The 22,515-nt window shown below is 40.2% G+C and overlaps 1 protein-coding gene across 1 annotated transcript in view; it reads right to left on the bottom strand.

The window, feature by feature from the left end:
- The window catches only part of LOC126416343 (odorant receptor Or2-like), a 505,928-nt gene that overhangs the window by 444,417 nt on the left and 38,996 nt on the right, over positions 1–22,515 (bottom strand). Inside the window, exon 5 of the mRNA XM_050084020.1 lies at positions 21,465–21,569. Within this exon, the coding sequence (XP_049939977.1) occupies positions 21,465–21,569 (105 nt within the window). The remainder of the gene's footprint in view (positions 1–21,464; positions 21,570–22,515) is intronic.

Raw genomic sequence — 22,515 nt, 5'->3', positions numbered from 1 at the left:
AGTTTCCCTACCACGTTCAGTCTTCTGACATTCCACGCCCCGACTCGTAGAACATTATCCTTTTGTTGAATATTCAATCTTTTTCTCATGGTAACCTCCCCCTTGGCAGTCCCCTCCCGGAGATCCGAATGGGGGACTATTCCGGAATCTTTTGCCAATGGAGAGATCATCATGACACTTCTTCAATTACAGGCCACATGTCCTGTGGATACACGTTATGTGTCTTTAATGCAGTGGTTTCCATTGCCTTCTGCAACCTCATGTCGTTGAGCATTGCTGATTCTTCCGCCTTTAGGGGCAATTTCCCACCCCTAGGACAAGAGAGTTCCCTGAACCTCTATCCGCTCCTCCGCCCTCTTTGACAAGGCCGTTGGGAGAATGAGGCTGATTTCTTATGCCGGAAATCTTCGGCCGCCAATGCTGATTATTTATCAAAATTTAGACAGTGGCGGGGATCGAACCCGGGACCGAAGACGTTTTGATTATGAAGCAGTTACGTTACTTTATTGACATTTTCTCTTCCTTATAAGCAATTCAGAAAACTCGTAGGGTGCTTCGCATATTTCAGATGTCAGGAGATACTTGACATATAGCAACTGCCTAAATACGGAAAATGATTAACGTACCTTTATCTACGTAGTTAGTATGATTCAGAGTGTAGATACTAACCTTTCTTGAGGTTAAATTACTCATCGCACTTGAATATCTTGCTTTCAAATTTTCCACTACAGTTGCAATGACAGCAAACTGAAAATGCCAGCCAACATATGTGCAGGTTTTGCAACTTCGCTAAGAAATCTGGAGACGCGTCCAGTGACAAAATGTGCTGCCTTGACGTGTTTCTCACATGTATAAAAAGTTCAGACATCGTTTTTTTTGCATCAGTCTACTTTCTTAGTAAAAAACATTCACCAAACAAAGTTTTCCTGCCTGAATAACTCAATTTAGCTTCACAGACGTAACAAGTGATGTATTTAGTGAAACCTCTGTCCTGATTATTGGCTCCTATAAAACAATAATGCAGTGTTGATAGTGATGGTACGCTATGCTCGTTTTCTCGTGTTTTCTTTCATTCCTCTTGAGTAACACTTCGTCACAGGTACGTGTAGCACTACAGTTGCGGCACGGGATTGAAGTTCTAGAGCACTGGTTTCAAATCCCCTTTCGACCACCCTTATCTAGATTTAATGTTCCCCTAAGTCCCGTAGCTGGTTGATTGCACTGATAATGACCAGGCTGAGTTCCGTATTCACCACTGCATAAGCTCAGATTGTGCCCCGTCTCAGAGTAATTTGTACTCTACGAGACGTTAGACACCAAAGTTTCATTCTTCCTTCCTCCGAAATGTGGACTAATATCGCATCAATCTAGTGTTAGTCCATAAGGCGAAGGTGTGAGTTAGTCAAAAAGACAGCACAGAAACTTGTTCCCCGCGGGAAACAGTCTGTGCTACAGGTAATAACTCATATCGGGAATGTTTAGGTGCGGCCTCAGTCATTGATACATTCTGCACGTGCGTTTCTTAGACTACAACATTCCACAGAATATTCGGATGTTTAGTAAGACACTGCAACAAATACCATTCGCAGATTGTATTTCAGTACTTCGGTAATCTCTGGCCAATCCCAGACTGTGCTTAACTTCCTTGATGACTTCTCCTTGGATAGATCGCCTACCCTCTGAGCTTCATCATACGAACTATGTGAAGGAACCTGTCGAGATTCATTCCTACGAAAGCCTCCTCCTCTGAACAGTTTCCTAGAACTGCTACCGGCTGCCGTCGAGGCTGATCAGTAATTTTGGTGCTGTCAACGTTATTTTTGTAATCCATATGACAATCACCACACCTGTGTCGTAAAGCACTGTTCCTTTACCTCTGATTCAAATACATACTTCAGGATAGAAAGTTACCGTTTGTACATTTTCATATATTTATTAGATACCCTTTCCACCTGGGCCTTATAATATTAAAGATTATATTTTGGCCTTACGTGTTTATTTTTAAGAAAGTATTTCGTTTATTTCGATGCGATGTGTGTGTGTGTGTGTGTGTGTGTGTGTGCGTGTGTGTGTGTGAGCGCGCGCGAGCGCTTGTTTGAGTGCACGCCTGTTAATCTACAGGGAATGATTAACTGAATCTAATATTATGAAGCATTTCCAGTACCACTTTATTGATCATTGTAGGTAAACAAGGTCGGAATTAGCAAAGCAAACCGAAGTCAGGTATTTCTATTCATCACTGAAATTACGGAGAATAGTGAAGAATGAATACGACACATTCAAAACCTGTAAGAAAATAAGAACGTGTTAGAAACAATGTATTTTGTTATTTAAATTAATTACAAAAAGCTTATCTACTTAACTGTGTATGTAGACCTCAAATGTTACGCAATGAAACACTGTTGGGTGTAAAATCAGGAATACCGGACAGCCAGCAAGTTGCACAAAGTGGTAGATTTCAAATAAGCTTGACTGCGATTTCGACAGATCTAAACCCGTCTTCTCCAGAAGGACAGACAACCTCAAATTAACTATTCAATCAGTGGAAGCTGCTTCCACATTACATTTATCGGCCACGGTCTGTATGTCCATATGTAAAAATTAAGAACCCTAGAATCAAGTGCTTATCACATCAGTAAATAATATACATTAGGAGAAAAATGGCTCTGAGCACTATGGGACTTAACGGCTATGGTCATTAGTCCATTAGAAGGAAAGACCATGTTAGTAGCTACACGCTTGAGTCGGTATGTAGCAAAAGCATTGCACCAGGTAGACGTATTTTTGCACAACAGTCGAGGAGCTGCCAGGAATACCGAGAACTACATTGCAAAGGACATGGGGAAAAAGAAAAGCCTGTGTGCTGATTGTACCGCACGCACATTTAAGTGCTGAAGAACACGGCAGGGTCCAAGACGGCAAAGAACAGCCACGGCCACCCAAAAGTGATACTGTTCTCAAGAAATCATCTCTCAAATTTCACCATAATGCCGAGAGGTAGGTTCCTGGTAGCTCCTCAACGACACTCTAGCCGAGAAGGCAAATATCATGCTCTAGTTTAGCTCCTGGATCTCCCTCCCAGCCGACTTCTGGTTTTTCCCTAAATTGAAGTTGGCAGTGAGAGAACACCATTACGAGGCAGTGAAGGACAACTAGAGAAACCGTACTGCAGTACTAAATGCAATATCAAAAAAGGACTGCAGCGGCTGTTATAGAATACTTTTACAACGGTTTCAGCTGCGTATTGATTCAGGGGAAAACTATTTTGAAGTAATACGGTGATATGGTGAACATAATCCATGATTTTTATTTGTCATAGCCACTGTCCGAACAGAAGTGTGACGTATTACGTACACTAAATTCCAGTTTTTGTCTGGATAACATTGTCCAAGAAGTAACTGAAAATATTCCAAGTCAACCGGTCTCTAACAAGTTTTCGGGAAGTCTCCCTTGGTCATGAGGAGAAAACCGCAGCTGGAAGTTCACTGCAAAGACATCCCCAGACTGGCATTCTGTGTGCACAAAGCCGAGAATGATGGGACATTTCAATGGAAAAGCCAACCAATCTTCAATGGACTTGATCTCAAACTACTAGCTCTCCTCCTTGGAGCAGGGAATAAAAAATAAAATAAAATAAAGTGAAATAAAATAAACAAAGAGTGACCAGTCCGCTCTCGGAACGTTGGTACATAGGGTTTGTGGTGGAAGTCACCTACTTTATTGCGCATACTCCATCTCTGGAGCAAGCTAACCTGCGTTCTGTGCATATTTATGTGCCCAGCAGCTTTTATGAAAAAGCACTTTCCCCTGTCTCCCAATAAGAGTTACTCAACATTAACGTGCGTGGACAGATTTCAGGCTCTCAAACGCTACAACAAATTTTCCCATCACCTTTAACTTATGCTTCTTGCTCTTTCCGTTTCTCAATCTGTTACGTCACTTTCTTTTCCTCTTTCTTCATGATATTTTGGTTTACCAATTTCCTTTTTCTGTCTCTTCCATGCCTTCTCTCATTCTCTCATATTGATATCCATTGCAGCTAGTGCTCACAGCTTAAAATTACCTCCGAGTGACTTGTCTCTGCTGGTGCAGTCATGAGCGAGGGTAAGCTTATCTCTTTTCTTCCGACTCCTTTGTGCTTATGTCAGTAGTTCAGATTATCAATAACACCACACTAAAGAGTGCAAATTCCGAAACTCGCTAGGTAAAATGGAATAATATTTTCTGTAACTTCCGATGGGAGTCGTAAATCATCGAACTAGAATAAAACAGACAACACGGCAGCTGATCTCATCTGATCAGCCATTGTTTTTCTATTATTCAGACTGGTGTACACATTAAAAAAGACTGGGAGAAATTAATTTAACTTGTAGGAATGACAAATAATTACAGAAACGTCAGAACGATATTTACTCGCTACGCTGAAGAGCTGACAATGGTCCCAAATTATGTCATCCTATGCTTGCTTATACCGAGTAGAAAGGTGGGTGGGTGGACACTGAGAGTCATAAACATAAATATTAACGTGTTTTGACGACAATTTGTGAATTGGAATGAAGTTTTCTATGAAGAAATTCGAGAACGTATACAACAGAATCTGCCGGATATCTCCGCGCTTCTGACACACGTTTAAGCATCACGGAAAAGGACTGGTATACTAAATTGAGACTGGCCACCCTAGTGTGGAATTCACTACGTTGATCAAAGAATGCATGCGATTAAAACTAAAATGCAAATGTAATACTTGGCTGCCGAAGTTTATAAAAGACAGGTGAACAAAATCTTGTAATAATATTATTTATATGCACAACTAAGAGAAAGTGCAAGTTGACGGCAGTTATAAAATTGATTATCTGTTAAAATGGCGTCCAGAAGCCTCTGCGCACAGCTGAAATCGTGGCAAACAGTTATTTGTAACAGTTTCGAACAAAACTGGTAGGTATTGTCCGAAGAATGTCACAGACAGCGAAGATTTTTGACTGTGAAAGCTCATCAATCTCGACATGTGTCACATATTCGCCCATGAAGAAACTAGATGTCATGCAGTGATGTATCCATCCCCAGTCTTGATCAATTTTCCGAATTCTACACAATTAATCACAAAAATAAGCTGTTTTTAACTTCTTACATACAACGTTTCATAGGTTTTTGTATCCCACAACGGAAACTGCGCTACGTATTTGTCTTCATAGTTTTAGAATCATGACTTTCTGGAGCATGGGACTTAACGGAAATTGATGCCTTTGGCTCTCTCTGTCATTCCTGAAAAGTTGACCATTGTCACTGAAACATCTGATACAACCAGTGCTCTTCCCCTGGAAAGGAACTCGGTCCATCGCGAAATATCTAAACAATGAGAAACGCCAGACGCATAGCACTAAAATGCATGATGTGTAAAAAATATAGACACAAAAATATATAATCGAAAGGAAAATGCACGTGCCATAGTGAGTGTCCAGAGCTGAGATGTCAAATATCGAAATGTTCTTAATACTGTTCATTCTCTATCGCTATCTGGTTATGAGTGTAGAGAGAGGATTTTCGCATTCTCTTCTCACGAAAGACATTCATCTTCGTTAGTGTTCTATCACAGTAAGGTCGAGAACGCGGCAAGAGGAATCTGAAAAATCGGTATGTCATTTTTATTTAATTCAATAACTTTACTCCCTATCCTTACAGGTAAAGGTAAAGCGGGATTTTCGAATAATGACCCACAGCAGCCATTAATGTATTTATGCAATGAGGATTTTGCCCCAAATTACATCTCTGACCTTTTGGTTGCCTACATTCAGGGACTGGCGCAACAATATGTCATCGTTGAATGACCCTGATCTTGATCTTCACCCTGAGTTCAGGACATTTCTAAGATAGTGGACTAGAGATATTCATAAAGTTTAAAGTGGTGTATAGTGGGAAATTTAAAAATTACGTGTGGCACTGTGCAGTAAATTCAAAATTCAAAATTTCTTTTTCTACCAATTATGTTGCACGTGCGTGCACACACACACACAGATACACACACACACATACACACAGACACACACACACACACACACACACACACACACATAGACATACACACGTTTTTCTATTCTTGCATCATTCCGTCAAAGTATTGGAGAAGTATTGATATTGACTGAACTCTTTGCACTCACCATCTTCAGTACATTCCACATCTCCCGTTTGTCAAATACTGTTCTATCTAATCATCATCAAATGCCATCCCAGCTTTTGTAATACATGACAGGAGAGTGGCAAAGACCAAAAATAACCGACTTAGTAGGTGAAAAATATGAAACTATTATCCCCAGCAGTACCAAACCCTTTTAAATAACTTATGCTACTAGTTTCATGCCCACTACTAAAATGATAAAGGATACAAATTTAATTATTTTCAGTTTTGTTAAAAATATATTTTTAAAAAACCACTGGTGTGTAAGTAGTGGCAGAGATTTTAAATATCTTTTAGTATTGCCTTAGCAACACCAACACATTTTCAACAACGTCTGCTACCAATGGGGAGAGAGGGAGGGGGGACTGAGAGAACGTGTGGCCATCACTAAAAAAACTAAAAATGCAGATTATTTTGTGATTTGTTAACTTTCATTATCAACATACTTCTTGGATGGATGCTGATGTCTAAGTAGGGTTTAGAACCTGGAAGTATTGAAAATGTCATTCCTTGTCAAAAAGTTACATCTAATATTAGGCATTAATTGGACTTCAAGTTTCGGATTAAATGTAACTGAAAAATTAAGAAAGTTAAAAGATCTGGTAGAATACTTCATTGTGAACAATAAATACGGTCTTCAACATTTTCCAATATAAAATACAGTACCAAGTTACAATATTTACAAAAGACGGGAATAACGTACCATCTTGTTGCTCTTCCTGGGTTTAATGATGGTGCATGTTAGACATAAATTTTGTGGAGAGATGCCCATGTGTTGCAAGAAAATGAAAGCGTTGAAGTGACGACTATGATGGTTCAGAAACAAATAATTCAGCAAGATTAATCGCTCTTGCCTTTATAGTCCCTACCAGCTTAGTAAATAATTGTTGACGCCTTTGCGTGTGTAGTGATACAATTTAACATTTCATTATTTCAACAATTCTGGATATTTGTGGCTTGCAGTAGTACTTAGTCTCCAAGTTAATATTTTTGCAATCTCTCATATATCACTGACTCTATGAAAACGCATGTGAGCTCTTCCCACACAAAATGATACTTAAAAAAAAAAGTTATCTCTTGTCTGTACAGAAATTTCATATTTCAATAATAGTAGAAGTTCTAGAAACGTTGTCGCATGAGAATGTTTTATCAGAGTGTTCAGGCTTGCTGATGCCTAATCTACACTTGTGCATGTGTCCCTTCCTGGTGTTCGAATACTATTTTAGACCTAGTAGCTGCACATACAGTGCCAGCTCCTGGTTACACTATAATACCTAAGATTTTGACAGTGGTGGGAGCCCTCATACGGCGAGAGTTGATGCACACAGGAGCTTTGTTGAACATGATCAGTTTGGTGATCCAGGTAATATTGCGTGGGGATGCATCACGTTCCATGGCTTTACTGATCAAATGCTAGAACACAGTACACACGTTGGCCAATGTTATTGTGACAGAATGCTCCTTCCTCACGTCTGTTTCTTAGGGCTGTAAATGACTCTGAATTCTCTTTGATGGATGAAAATATGTGACCTCATCGAACAGCGCCGGTTGAGGAGATCTTGAAGCGAGATATTCGGCGAATAGGCTGACCTGCCGATTGCCCCTAGATAAATCCCATCGGGCTCGAGATTGATGTTTTGGGGAGACGTATTTCAGAACGCCCGCTTACACAAACGATCACACTGCAGTTTTAAACAACGCTAGTGAAGAGATGGGACGCCATACCACAAGAACACTTCCGAACCTCCTGTAAGGCATAGGAGTTTGTCGCACAACATGTTTTGCTTTCCGTCGTGATCACACAACCCATTAAAAACCATCTCCCACAATTTTTGCTGTCCAGGGGACCATCGTGAATGGTGGTAATTTCATTGCAATTACTGTTTTTGAAAAACAGTGTCATTTCTGTTCGTCTCAGTGCGTATTTGTTTCAGTTACCTTTTGTAGCAGATGTTTCGACGTTATGTCCATGTTTCATCGAGCTATGTATCTTGGTGATGACATATGCAAAATTTCCTCTGATCCAAAAGCTTATCAGACCACTGTACATATCCTGTAAATTCTGTGTTGGCTTAGTACTGAAAATTCTTTCAGTGGACGAGTCCATAGAAGTGTCACGACCCTAGGGCACTAAGCAAACTTAATTTTCACCCTTAATTCTACAGGAGATGGTGATGACTACTTGCAACGCCTAAGCGTGACGCACTGGCAACTCAGTCACAATAAAGTAATGGCGAAAACTTGTGCTGTGTATGGGGTAGTTCTGCTGTTGTGATGTTTACTGCATCTGTGATAGGCCAATAGACCTTTTTTAACTCTCGAAAGCAATCAGCCTGTAGTCAGATTATGACCTGAGATTCAGTTTCAAAGTACAATGAAGAAACTCTACAATTTACATCATGTAGGATGAAGCTTAGTTACTTAGTTACATATTCCATAGATCATTCGAGAGACTCTTACATCGAAATGTTGCGAAACGAGTCTGTTTAAAGGTTGTATACATGATTAGTGTTAACATTGATGAACACTTTTCCTTTTTACTGCTAACAATTGTTAAGCAGAAATTCGCCAGTGGAATACAAGAAACTGTCCAGGAGAAATAATTTTAAATTAGATTTAAAACTTGCTTTATTAGCAAGATTTAAAACGGTGTAGTTAGATTGCATGGCTCCTAGAGGAGTTACCTACATGACCTCCATGGGTGAACACCAAGTATTATACTTGGTGTTCGCTTTTATGCACTCAGTACTTTCTTTCTAAGTTGTGAGGTACCGAAGAAAGTTATTCTGTAAGATATTATTAAGTAGAAAAATGCAAAAAGTTTCAGCACGTTGAAACGTTTATACGAAGAGCAAAAGTACCAGAACTTCATTCTTTGAGAAGCTCAGTAATATACTTCTTCCACTTGAAATTTTCATCACTATGTACACCTGAGAAGTTGAAGTAGTCCCACCTACTAACTGACTCCTGCTCACATGCAAGATCAATTGTTCATATTACTCTAGTTTTTGTACACCTTTGAATGTAGTGTATCTTTTCAAAATTTAGAGAGAATCTATTTTCAGAGAACCACTCAATAATTATCAGAAAAATATCATTTACAAAGTCTTCTCTTGCTTCCTCTCTAATGGGATTTATTATAACACTAATATCATCTGCAAAATGTATATAACAAGTAACAGTGGATCCCAAAATTGAACGCTGTGGGACTCCCTTTATTATTTCATCCCAGCCATTAAAATGTTCTTCTTTTAAAATATTGTCTAAATCATTGAGGACAAATTTTTTCATTCTCTTTCTCAAGTATGATTCAAACCAGCTGTGTGAAATGCCATCAATTTCACGGAACTTGACTTTCTCTAAGAGAGTGTCACAATATATACAATTGAAGGCCTTAGCCAGATCATAAGGCTTAACAGGTGGAGATAGATTATTATTTAGGACTAGCACTAGTCAAGGGTGAATGGGCAAATAGCACTCTCAGTTGAGAAACATTTCAAGGATTCTCTCTGTGATATGCTAAGTACTTTATTTCCACGTAAGTGTGTGACTACTGTCACGAACATTACCTTTTCAAATATTTTGGGAAAAAATGTCAGTTATGCAATGGGACGATAATTGTTTAAGTCTGTATTGTCACCTTCCTTATGAAGTGGTTTAAGGATTGTACATTTTAACTTGTCTGGAAAAATTCCCTGTGCCAGTAAAGCATTGATTATATAACTGAGGACATTGGTTGTTAACTTGGAATACTTTTTAAAAATTCTGCCTGCAGTTGCATCAACCCCACAAGAGCTTTTGTTTCTTACACTTTCTGTAAGTGCATTCTGTGAAGGATGTTGATGCTACTTCTACTTGCTTCAAGTTTTTGTGGAATAAGGTCATAATATATTTTCTTGCTTCTTCAGCTGAACCATCTATTCCTGTGCATGCTGCTTCATTTGGAAAGTGTTGTTAAAAGCATTTTCAACTTCTGAACTATCAATCACAACATGGTCATAAAGTTTAATTGTTGTGGAAACTTGTACAGTCTCCTGCCCTATTTCCCATTTGACCATGTCTCATATGGTTTTAATCTTATTATCTCCATTATTTATTTCAGTTCGGACATGCATTCCTCTGGACTGTTTAATGGCTTTACTTAAAATACTACAGTATATGTTGTAGTTTGCAAGTAATGACCGGTCTTCACTTACTATGGCCTTTATATAAATTTCCGTGTTCCTCCTACATGAGATTTTAATTCAATTAGTTGTCCGTGACTGACTTGTCTTTTTACTGGATCATTTAGATAACTCTTTAGGAAAGCAACTCTGAAATAATAAAACAAATTTACTAAGGAATGAATTTAATTAGATATTAGAATGTCCTTTTACATATATGTCGTCCACATCACACATTTTAGTTTAATCTTAAGACACAGAACGTAGCAAAAAGATAGCAGTGTCCTGGACGCTGCATGAAAAGAACGTAATATTGCATTCATAAGCCTCACTGCTTGGTAGAAACCTGCCTCTGGGTTGCCAAATTTCAATTAATTTTGGATCAAAAGCAGGTAGTCCAATAGCATTTGCGTAAACATGAACCGTTGTAGCGTGGTGGCAGTGAAACCGCAGGTACCTTTTACATCTACAGCTATACTCCGCGAGCCACCTTACGGTGTGTGGCGGAGGGTACTTATTGTACCACTATCTGATCCCCCCTTCCCTGTTCGATTCACGAATTGTGCGTGGGAAGAACGACTGCTTGTAAGTCTCCGTATTTGCTCTAATTTCTCGGATCTTTTCGTTGTGATCATTACGCGAGATATATGTGGGCGGTAGTAATATGTTGCCCATCTTTTCCCGGAATGTGCTCTCTCGTAATTTCGATAATAAACCTCTCCGTATTGCGTAACGCCTTTCTTGAAGTGTCCGCCACTGGAGCTTGTTCAGCATCTCCGTAACGCTCTCGCGCTGACTAAATGTCCCCATGACGAATCGCGCTGCTTTTCGCTGGATTATGTCTATCTCTTCTATTAATCCAACCTGGTAAGGGTCCCATACTGATGAGCAATACTCAAGAATCGGACGAACAAGCGTTTTGTAAGCTACTTCTTTCGTCGATGAGTCACATTTTCTTAGAATTCTTCCTATGAATCTCAACCTGGCGCCTGCTTTTCCCACTATTTGTTTTATGTGATCATTCCACTTCAGATCGCTCCGGATAGTAACTCCTAAGTATTTTACGGTCGTTACCGCTTCCAATGATTTACCACCTATGGCATAATCGTACTGGAATGGATTTCTGCCCCTATGTATGCGCATTATATTACATTTATCTACGTTTAGGGAAAACTGCCAGCTGTCGCACCATGCATTAATCCTCTTCACGTCCTCCTGGAGTACGTACGAGTCTTCTGATGTTGCTACTTTCTTGTAGACAACCGTGTCATCTGCAAATAGCCTCACGGAGCTACCGATGTTGTCAACTAAGTCATTTATGTATATTGTAAACAATAAAGTTCCTATCACGCTTCCCTGCGGTACTCCCGAAATTACCTCTACATCTGCAGATTTTGAACCGTTAAGAATGACATGTTGTGTTCTTTCTTCTAGGAAATCCTGAATCCAATCACAAACCTGGTCCGATATTCCGTAAGCTCGTATTTTTTTCACTAAACGTAAGTGCGGAACCGTATCAAATGCCTTCCTGAAGTCCAGGAATACGGCATCAATCTGCTCGCCAGTGTCTACGGCACTGTGAATTTCTTGGGCAAATAGGGCGAGCTGAGTTTCACATGATCTCTGTTTGCGGAATCCCTGTTGGTTATGATGAAGGAGATTTGTATTATCTAAGAACGTCATAATACGAGAACACAAAACGTGTTCCATTATTCTACAACAGATTGACGTAAGCGAAATAGGCCTGTAATTATTCGCATCTGATTTATGACCCTTCTTGAAAATGGGAACGACCTGCGCTTTCTTCCAGTCGCTAGGTACTTTACGTTCTTCCAGCGATCTACGATAAATTGCTGATAGAAAGGGGGCAAGTTCTTTAGCATAATCACTGTAGAATCTTAAGGGTATCTCGTCTGGTCCGGATGCTTTTCCGCTACTAAGTGATAGCAGTTGTTTTTCAATTCCGATATCGTTTATTTCAATATTTTCCATTTTGGCGTCCGTGCGACGGCTGAAGTCAGGGACCGTGTTACGATTTTCCGCAGTGAAACAGTTTCGGAACACTGAATTCAGTATTTCTGCCTTTCTTCGGTCGTCCTCTGTTTCAGTGCCATCGTGGTCAACGAGTGACTGAATAGGGGATTTAGATCCGCTTACCGATTTTACATATGACCAAAACTTTTTAGGGTTCTTGTTTAGATTGTTTGCCAATGTTTTATGTTCGAATTCGTTGAATGCTTCCATCATTGCTCTCTTTACGCTCTTTTTCGCTTCGTTCAGCTTTTCCTTATCAGCTATGATTCGACTACTCTTAAACCTATGATGAAGCTTTCTTTGTTTCCGTAGTACCTTTCGTACAGGATTGTTATACCACGGTGGATCTTTCCCCTCGCTTTGGACCTTAGTCGGTACGAACTTATCTAAGGCGTACTGGACGATGTTTCTGAATTTTTTCCATTTTTGTTCCACATCCTCTTCCTCAGAAATGAACGTTTGATGGTGGTCACTCAGATATTCTGCGATTTGTGCCCTATCACTCTTGTTAAGCAAATATATTTTCCTTCCTTTCTTGGCATTTCTTATTACACTTGTAGTCATTGATGCAACCACTGACTTATGATCACTGATACCCTCTTCTACATTCACGGAGTCGAAAAGTTTCGGTCTATTTGTTGCTATGAGGTCTAAAACGTTAGCTTCACGAGTTGGTTCTCTAACTATCTGCTCGAAGTAATTCTCGGACAAGGCAGTCAGGATAATGTCACAAGAGTCTCTGTCCCTGGCTCCAGTTCTGATTGTGTGACTATCCCATTCTATACCTGGTAGATTGAAGTCTCCCCCTATTACAATAGTATGATCACGAAACTTCTTCACGACGTTCTGCAGGTTCTCTCTGAGGCGCTCAACTACTACGGTTGCTGATGCAGGTGGTCTATAGAAGCATCCGACTATCATATCTGACCCACCTTTGATACTTAACTTAACCCAGATTATTTCACATTTGCATTCGCTAATAACTTCACTGGATATTATTGAATTCTTTACTGCTATAAATACTCCTCCACCATTGGCGTTTATCCTATCCTTGCGGTATATATTCCATTCTGTGTCTAGGATTTCGTTACTGTTCACTTCCGGTTTTAACCAACTTTCCGTTCCTAATACTATATGCGCACTATTTCCTTCAATAAGAGATACTAATTCAGGAACCTTGCCCTGGATGCTCCTGCAGTTTACCAATATTACGTTAACTTTTCCTGTTTTTGGTCTCTGAGGACGGACGTTCTTTATCAACGATGATAATGTCCTCTCTGGTAAGCCGTCAGGTATTTTATCGTTTCGCCCAAGGGGGGGGGGGGGTCCCTCTAACCTAAAAAACCCTCGTGTGCACGCCACACGTACTCTGCTACCCTAGTAGCTGCTTCCGGTGTGTAGTGCACGCCTGACCTGTCTAGGGGGGCCCTACAGTTCTCCACGTAGAAGAATTACAGAGAGTCAGTCAACTAGATGTGTTTATCATTGAGCATGTCGGAAAATGGTGGCGGAATAAGGTCTTAGTTAAACGACTTGGCTGCATTTCATCGCACAACAGCTGGGCTTATAAGGCACTGACACCCTCGAATAGTGCAGTGGCAAAGAGTGTCTTGTGGAAGGCGCAGTTTAGATAGTGGCAGTATTCTCGACATGCTACTGGTAAAATTATATATTTACTCATATAACTATAGCCGGATAGGAGCAACGCTGGAGAACGAAATAGTATGCAGTCGTAAGGGGAGTAATGTACCGGATGAGGGCAATTCATTGCAGCATTTTCAGCTATTAAGAAATGCGTATCAAACTTAAAATGGTGTAGCGATAAAACTCTGAGAAGTAATAACGAATGGCTACTTGTAGCACATATTGGTAAAGGTCTTAGCGTTTTAGGCAATGATAGCAAACGAGGAGGCATATTAATCCAAGGTACAGGTTAACTGAAGTTTAAAAAAAATCAACAGCTATGTAACCCAGATTTTCATTCAATCAGAAGAAATAACTAAGTTGAAACAAACGAGTGAAGATATGCCTGACTTAAATGTGGACATACACAAGAAGGAGGACATATTTGCAAGCTTAAAGTGCCTTTTCCAATAGAGCCTATTGCAATAGAGACGATGTCAAGGTAACACGACATATATTTAGTGAAATTGATGAGGAAATAGCACTACAGACCTTCCCTTCTTACCCTATTCTTTTGCTGTCTGCATTGGAGTTTTAGTTCTTGTATTTTTTGTGTTCTGTTTATGTAAATACTGTGCTATTTAGGCTGTTTTAGATTTCTTTTGAGGCACGTGGCAGACAACTATTGTGACAAAAACACACTGGTGTAAAGAATAAAAGTAACAAACGTATATTCTGCAATGTTGTGTTTGCTCTCCCACAAAACGGTATAAACAGGTGATAGTAAAGTAGAAACAATGTAAAGAATACATCTGCAATATGCTTCACGGCAGACAAAAATGTTCTTAACAGATTTGCATACACATTCCTACAACTGGTTAGCGTGCTCAGTGTGGAGTGTGGCTACCTGTGGCAGCAATTCAGCCCTGCCAGTGATGAGCCATACTGTGGATGATATCGCCAGTCTCATGTTGAGACAACAACGCCCTTTCTTGCCGGAGAGTTGCTCGCAGGTCTTGGAGAGTGCTTGGTGAATGCTGACATGATCCAACCTGTCTCCCAAGTGCGCCCCAGACGTGCTCTATGGGATTCAAATAGGGAGAGCAAACCGGCCACGCCATGCGTGTAATATCTTCCGTTTCCGTGAAAACAACAATCGCTCTCGCTCTGAGGTTGAACATTATCATACGAAGTCTGGGTCCGCACCATCTCGCACATGAGGTCCCAAGACCTTGTCACGATACCTGATAGTAGTTGAACCTTGCCGATTCACCCATACAGTTCCATGAGGAACAGTTCATGTGGTCAACATCGTCCTTGCCAACAACATAAGGGATTCTCCTCGATCTGGGTGTTGTGTGATGTCCTTAGGTTAGTTAGGTTTAAGTAGTTCTAAGTTCTAGGGGACTGATGACCATAGATGTTAAGTCCCATAGTGCTCAGAGCCATTTGAACCATTTGATTCTCCTCGATACGGGTCTCTTTCCATAAAGTTTAGGTTCCGATATCATATTCCACGTTCCCTCCAAATCCAAATGCGTCGAGAATCACTCTCCAGACGAAACTGGGATTCATATGAGAAATAAACGTCGGCTCACTGTTCGACCACCCAGGTGGTATGTTCCTTCTGCGAAGACATCAGAAGTATACACACAGCAGGTCACTCTGCCGAAGCCTTCTGTACACCGATTGTCACAATGCAACAAGTCCAGTGGATGCTGCGAGATCAGATGCCTAATACCGTGCAGTTCTAAGGCGGTACTGTCTTGCCCTTACATCCGAATAACGGTCTTCTCTTTCCGATATCACACATGGTCGGCCATGCCATGGTCTTTGGGGTATTGCTTCGGTCTCTATAAATTGTTGCCACATCCGAGAAACAATACAACGATTCACGTTAAGCCATCAGGCCTCAGCAGTTTGCGGTTGTCCTGCTTCCATTCTTATTATCGCCCTCCACCTCAGAGAGTCTGTGTCTTCTTTGTTCCATACTGCGCGTTCGATGACTGTATACACTGCGATTGTGCATGTGGAACTACCCGGCAAACACTATCCCATTTGATAGATGCCCAGACGTCGTCATTATGTGGTTACCCGCTGATCGGAGAGCTCACGATTGTACGGACATCCGTTGACAGTTCGTATGAATATACGGTTAATTAGACACAAGACGGGAAAATAGTGGTTCGTTGCTTTAATTTTGGACACCAGTGTTTGTATTGAGACCACTATAGTGAAAAATGCAGAAACTACGAGAGGACATGTATTCAGTATAGGTGATCTTATGTACAAAATCACATGAGAGCGAGGCACCCCATCCCCCTCAAAATCAAATAATGTGATACGAGTGATCCTGTACGTGCTTGTAGAGAACAAAGTGGTCTGTAACTAAAGTCAGCCACTAAATGAGAGAGAAGAAAAAATACAATTAAAATTGAAGTAAACCTATAATTAAGGACTCCCTTTAACAATAAGAGATAGAAGGAGAAAATACAGTAATCTGGACTCCACACATATATGCATTAGGAGTGGGTGTGCGTCTATTTTTGATTAATACGTACCTATTTAAATAGAGTGCTTAATTAACTCTTATTATAGTCTCTCCACATACTCAGACACATTAACATTGTCATTTAATAAAGTGATTTTGAAATTGAAGAAAGTAAAGAGAAAGAGGGATAGGATAAAAAGAAAAATAGGTGCAACGAACAAAAAAAGGCTTGTACCCGAAGTATAAGTAGTAAATGTATTTTTGGCAAGTACAGAATGCCAGTTTTGTCACTCTTGTAACAATGAATGACGAGTTCTACCCTTTCACCAAAAAAACTTTGGTAATCAACATTATTATAAAAAATGTCTTATGAAACAAACAAAAATATATATACTTCTCTCTCCGCAAGTGGGAAATGTGACCTACAGGAACTCCGTTTGTTAACGCAGGAGAAACTGAGGGGCGAAATAAGAAGCAGTAGTTGACGCTGGGTACATGCAGCCACAGGGTACAATTTCCTCCTTAGAACTGACTGTGTTTTTCATCCCGCCAGCACCGCTGTAGACAGCAGTTACCCTACCTGGAGCACCTCTGATGGTCACCTTTAGGTATATCGTAACATTCCTATCAGGCCTGTTTTAACCACGTTGTTGCTAATTCAACCTCGTGCTGATTCTTAGCTCAGCATGTATCCTATGAATGATTATACCGAAGGAGGGTCGTTGAGCCTAGGGGCACCCCTGCTCCAGCTATTCAGTAGCAGCAACGCTCACCCCAACCCCAGCCAACTACGTGAAGGAGACAACTGCTACTGTTATTTACACCAGAGAAGGCAGAGAAGAAGCCTCGCTGGCGACGACACAGGAAGAGACACGACCACACTTTACGTACTTCAGCGATACTTCCGCAAGTCTGTCTCAGGGGAGTGCGAACCGTCCTCACCATCATTGGAGGAGATGGACATCAGATATCCTAGACAATAAAACCCCATGGTTTCTCGAAGATGTCTCGCCTGTGACGAACGATCTCCGATGTAGGAGTTTACCTTCTCGCGTCTCGTCTCCCCACTGTTTGTACTCATAGCAACTGTACCTCCAGTATAGCCTGGAACATTTATGCATTTTCTCTGCACTTTCTACGTATTTCTTGTATGGTTGTTAAAGAACAGTAATGGGTTCCTCGGATTTATTTTCCCTGAAATTTCCTTAATGGCTGAGACTAATGCACGTGTCCCTGCCATAGGACATTTAGCCATCTCAATTTTCAGCGGTAACCTTACATGAGGTAGTTGCTGACCACTCTCAACGCGTAAAGGTGATGCACAGTAAATATTTATTTATTCGACTAATTTGCTGATATACTTAACCGGACAAGAATAGGGCCATCAGGCTCTTCCTCACATTTATCCAGGCACTATACATAATTTGATTTATATTAATGAAGATAAGGGTAAGTTACGTCAAGAATGCAGCATTATAAAACGTTTCCTAGTAGCTTTAGCGCAGGAAAAGGAAATTTACGTACACTTTATTATATTCGTACCTGACTGAAACAACAGAGACAAGTTACAGGGAGGTAGTTTTAAAATATGAGGGCCAGCAGCAATGGACGTGAGAGTAGCGATGGAAGAGAGAGAAAGAGGATAAAACAAAATATTAAGAAGAAAGAAAAAAAGAAAGTGACGTGCCTGGTTTGGAAATGAAGAAAGCATTAAGCATAACTGCGAGAATGCGAGAACATGTGCTATAGCGCCTACAGTATAAAAACTGGGAAAACTAGCCCCACGCGTTATTTTATGGGGACCGTTATGAGGGTGACAAAGGGTAGTGTTTCAGTTTCTTCTTAAAAGAAACAGATCATTCCACTGTGCGCATAGCTCAGGGTAGCTTTTCGAAAGTTACCCATAGTCCACAATTTTTAGCCCATGGAACACCGAAATCTAAAGGCAATACTTGTCATCTCACTATATCCAGTACTTGAAAGACGGCGGCTTTCTCAGATCATGCAGTCGTGCTACGTGACTAGTCATATACCGACCAATAAAAGACAATCCGACTCCAGCCGATTTTTTGGGCCTCCAAAAGATAGTGAGATTGCGCTACTAACTAGCCATGTTGAGGGTCTGGGTGTGCATTTCAGTGCAGAAAAGAGCTTCAAATCTCATATGAGCACTCAACAGTTGCTTCAAAAGAAGTGTATACTTCAACAAGATACTACTGATATATTAACCTGTCACTTAATATTCTGAACACTGATTTCATGTCTTGTGTACAAAATGAATAAATCAGAAACGCTAAGGCAAGAAATAGTTTGGAACGTTCAGAGCCATCTTCTCTACTCATCTGTGCGACGAAATATCGAGCTCACGTTTTATAGGATTAAACGCTACAGTTGCTAGTTAAATTATAATTCCATTCAATCCATAGATTTGTAGTCACTAGAGCGCTATATTTCAAGAAATTTGCATGAAACAGTAGTTGGAGAATTTTACTTTTCGTGGTGGTGGTACCTCAACCATTCAACATAAACAAGAGAAATTGAAGGAGAAAAATTACGAAATTTAACCAAGCGAATCCTAGCACACCAGCAGATTGACAGCTGCGATAGCAGCGAAGGGTGGACCTAAGTCGTATTGCCATCATGAAATCATTTCTTCCTATATCTTGTTTATTATTGATAAAATAGGGTTCAGCAGAGGATGAGTCAGCCGTGCATTTGCAACATGATTGTTCATTTGGACCTTTGCTCACTTCTGGCTATACAGCAACACCTTTAATGATGAAGATAAGATCTCATGAAATTCCAATGAAGTCCAAACCATAATCTGCTTACAGGCGTTGATAAATATCAACGGCGAAACGGTGAGAGTTGAAAATGTGTGGCCCGACCGAGGCTTACATTGCAGACGCTCTATCCATCTGAGTCATCGGGGACACTCAGTACATTGTGACTGCAGGGACTTATCTCTGGCACGCTCCCCGTGAGATCCACACTTCCAACTTACTGTCTACACACTACAATTGTAGAGCCCCTGCCCACTATACTCACTACTCGCGGCAGTCAGTCTATCCATTCCCGTACGAGTTTTACCAATGTGAGTGCCTCCGCACTGAAGAAAACGATTGACCGGTAAGTCTTATCTGTATGAAGATGATTTCTGTCCTTTCGGACATGTCCGAAAGAACAGATATCATCTTTATATATATTCATGTAAGATCTAATGGCTGCCCCTGAGGAAATACTTACTGATACGAAGGACTCTCTGGAGAAAGAGAAGAAGCCACCAGCAGTGATTCGTAGCGCCCGTTGAGCTCTGAGCATCAGAAGCAACAGTGACCGTTTGGTGGACGTCGGGAGTTCCTGCAGTGAAGTCACCGCGTCGTAAGCCGAGAGCGCCACTTTTTCACTCTGAAAGAAATGAAAAGTAACACCAGTAGATCAACAGATAACACCTTCTTTCCGACACTATAACATTTTTGCCTGCTACTAATGGCTATGAAATTACTGTTTTAAACAAAATGCTGCTTCTGTATTAACCGCCAGGTGGAATTATAGATGAACGATGAAAAGTTCACTGACGACAGTTTAATGTTACCGTGTACCAAAAGGTAACCTATTGCTCCGTTTCAGAACAGCACTTGTTTTAGCATGGTGGACTCCCGAAAAACTTCTCAACAAAATAAGCATTCCGTCCTATTACATTCACAAAGGAAGCGAAGATGGAATGTGTCCCTTGGTATGAACCGTAAATTTCTATTACCCAACATACTATAATGTTTATAAAGTTGCCACGTCGTCATCCTCGAACACATGTTTACTAGGTTTACTCAACAGGATATCAGAAGAACAAAGTCGTCTTTCATTTATCAGAGATTTCCTTTCAAGTTCCATAATGTCTGTGTAATACTTTAGGACAGACTACAGTCATCCATGAATCCTACCATTGGGTCTGTTTATTCGTTCGAAATCAGTTCTATTTGCTACTTCATTAGTGTTTCAATGTTGGCGCAGTACTTTACGCTTGGTCGTGCTAGATTCCTGCGTGCAGTTTGCTTTACAGACAGTCTACACTTTCCTAAATTACTTCTCGTACCTTGTGCTGTTGAGCTGTAAATGTAATCATTTTGTACATTCCAAAAGCACTACTGTGTCAATAAATCTTTTGTGAATTCATATTCCCTAAAAAGGTGTACTAAGTATTTTTTGGCATTGTATATGTTAATTCCTATGATGTTATATAATTCTTCAACCTGTGTACAGGTAAAGGAATCATTATCGATAATTGTCAAACAATAGATGTATCGCTCCCGAAAATACAAATCCAATTTCGGATCAATTTTCCAAATTGGGAATCATAATGTCACAGACAAGCAATGCTAATAGTCTTAAATGTGTCAACTAGGATTAGAAAAAATGGACTTCGAAAGTCGGCAACAGATTCTCACGAAACATAGGTGCAGCAAACTGCAAGTTGTTGGCTCACTAGCCTATTTCGCGACTTAGATGACACCGGTAAACAGCTTTTTTTTTTTTTTTTTTTTTTTTTTTTTGAAACAGCACTGAAATTATTTCTCAGGATCCCCAGTTACCAGTGTAATGTAGAAGTTCCTGGCAGTTAATAAGCCTCACCATCGTTTTCTTTGATTCCTGTTGAGAAGGTGCTTAACAGAAACGTGTTTGTCAATAGAAACATTAAGCCGATTGCCCCACTTGGTGGCGTTCCTCGAAAATGGATCATATGACGATAAAAGGAATCAATTTATCCCTTTTCGTAAAGGTAAATCAACTTCATAGAGTGTATATTTCGCTAGACAAGTACTAGTCTATATCGGCATACATCTGGCCCAATCATCAAAAAGTGGCTGAAGGAATTATGCCAGATTATGATCAAAAACAAAAGTAATGTGTAATACTAAACAGAAAGTATTTCTGCTTCATTAATCCGCTTCCGTCTTTATCATTGATCATAACTTGTACATACCTCCGAAATGAGATCCTCCCCGTACCAGCAGTATAAGAAGAGTACTGAGAGTTCGAAGACCAGGTAGCTGCTGCTCTTACCGACTTCTTGCACACCATTAGACCTCTGAAAGAAAGAAAGCTCATCACTAACCGCTCGATTGTCTTCACCTACACAATCCCACTCTCCACAGGCATTAATCAGCGAACCGTATGACACGTACATACTTGTTACTTTGGTACAGCTCGGAACACATTTTAGTGTAGGATCTCTGCAGCAATATCCCAATGTCCGTCTCTTGAGTACGGAATCAACAACAATGTCAGATATTAATGTCGTACCATGAGATGAAAATGAGACCTATACCTTCGTTACTTTTATTCTTGTAATGAGCAAACGTCAACAAATACTCTCCTAATGAGTTGTTATTAATGAAAAATCGTTTACTGTTACAGCGCAGGTTGTGCTCTCTTAATTAATTGAATCATGAACAGTTGAGCTCAACGAGTTTAAATGTAACAGAGTTGTGTTTCCGATCACTGTTTTATCTCAGTGTTATTTTATGGTGCTTACTTAAAATGTAACTATGTGAGATTAAAAATATATATTTAGGAGAAATCTGTACAGCATCTGTTGGAGTTGGTGTATTGGAAATGATGGACAATCTGAGAAAAAAATTAGTGAATTTCTTTTAGACATATAAAATTTTGCCGGGAAACAACAATTTATGTCTGGCACAAGTCACAGCTCGTACTAAAAGTGTTTATGCAGTAAGCAGGATAAGCCTACATATCTCGGAGTAGATATATAAAGAAGAGATTCGTAATGTATGAATCCATGAGAAAATCCCAAACCCCAGCAGATGTCATTTACACTCTTATGTTCAGTTGTACAGGTTTCCCCAAATAAAAAGAGGAAGAGGAATATCACATAAGCAGTTAAAGATGTATATCTACCACCTCGTCCGTTTCCTTGACACTAGCAGTGTCATCTCTGAAAACTATGTATGTTCATATAGCCTACTAGCGGAAACAACATATTGTACTTACATCATTACGGTACAAAATAAAGT

This window comes from Schistocerca serialis, chromosome 8, assembly GCF_023864345.2.
Source record: "Schistocerca serialis cubense isolate TAMUIC-IGC-003099 chromosome 8, iqSchSeri2.2, whole genome shotgun sequence".
NCBI classification, from domain to species: domain Eukaryota; kingdom Metazoa; phylum Arthropoda; class Insecta; order Orthoptera; family Acrididae; genus Schistocerca; species Schistocerca serialis.
This window is presented reverse-complemented; position numbering and strand designations above follow the sequence as displayed.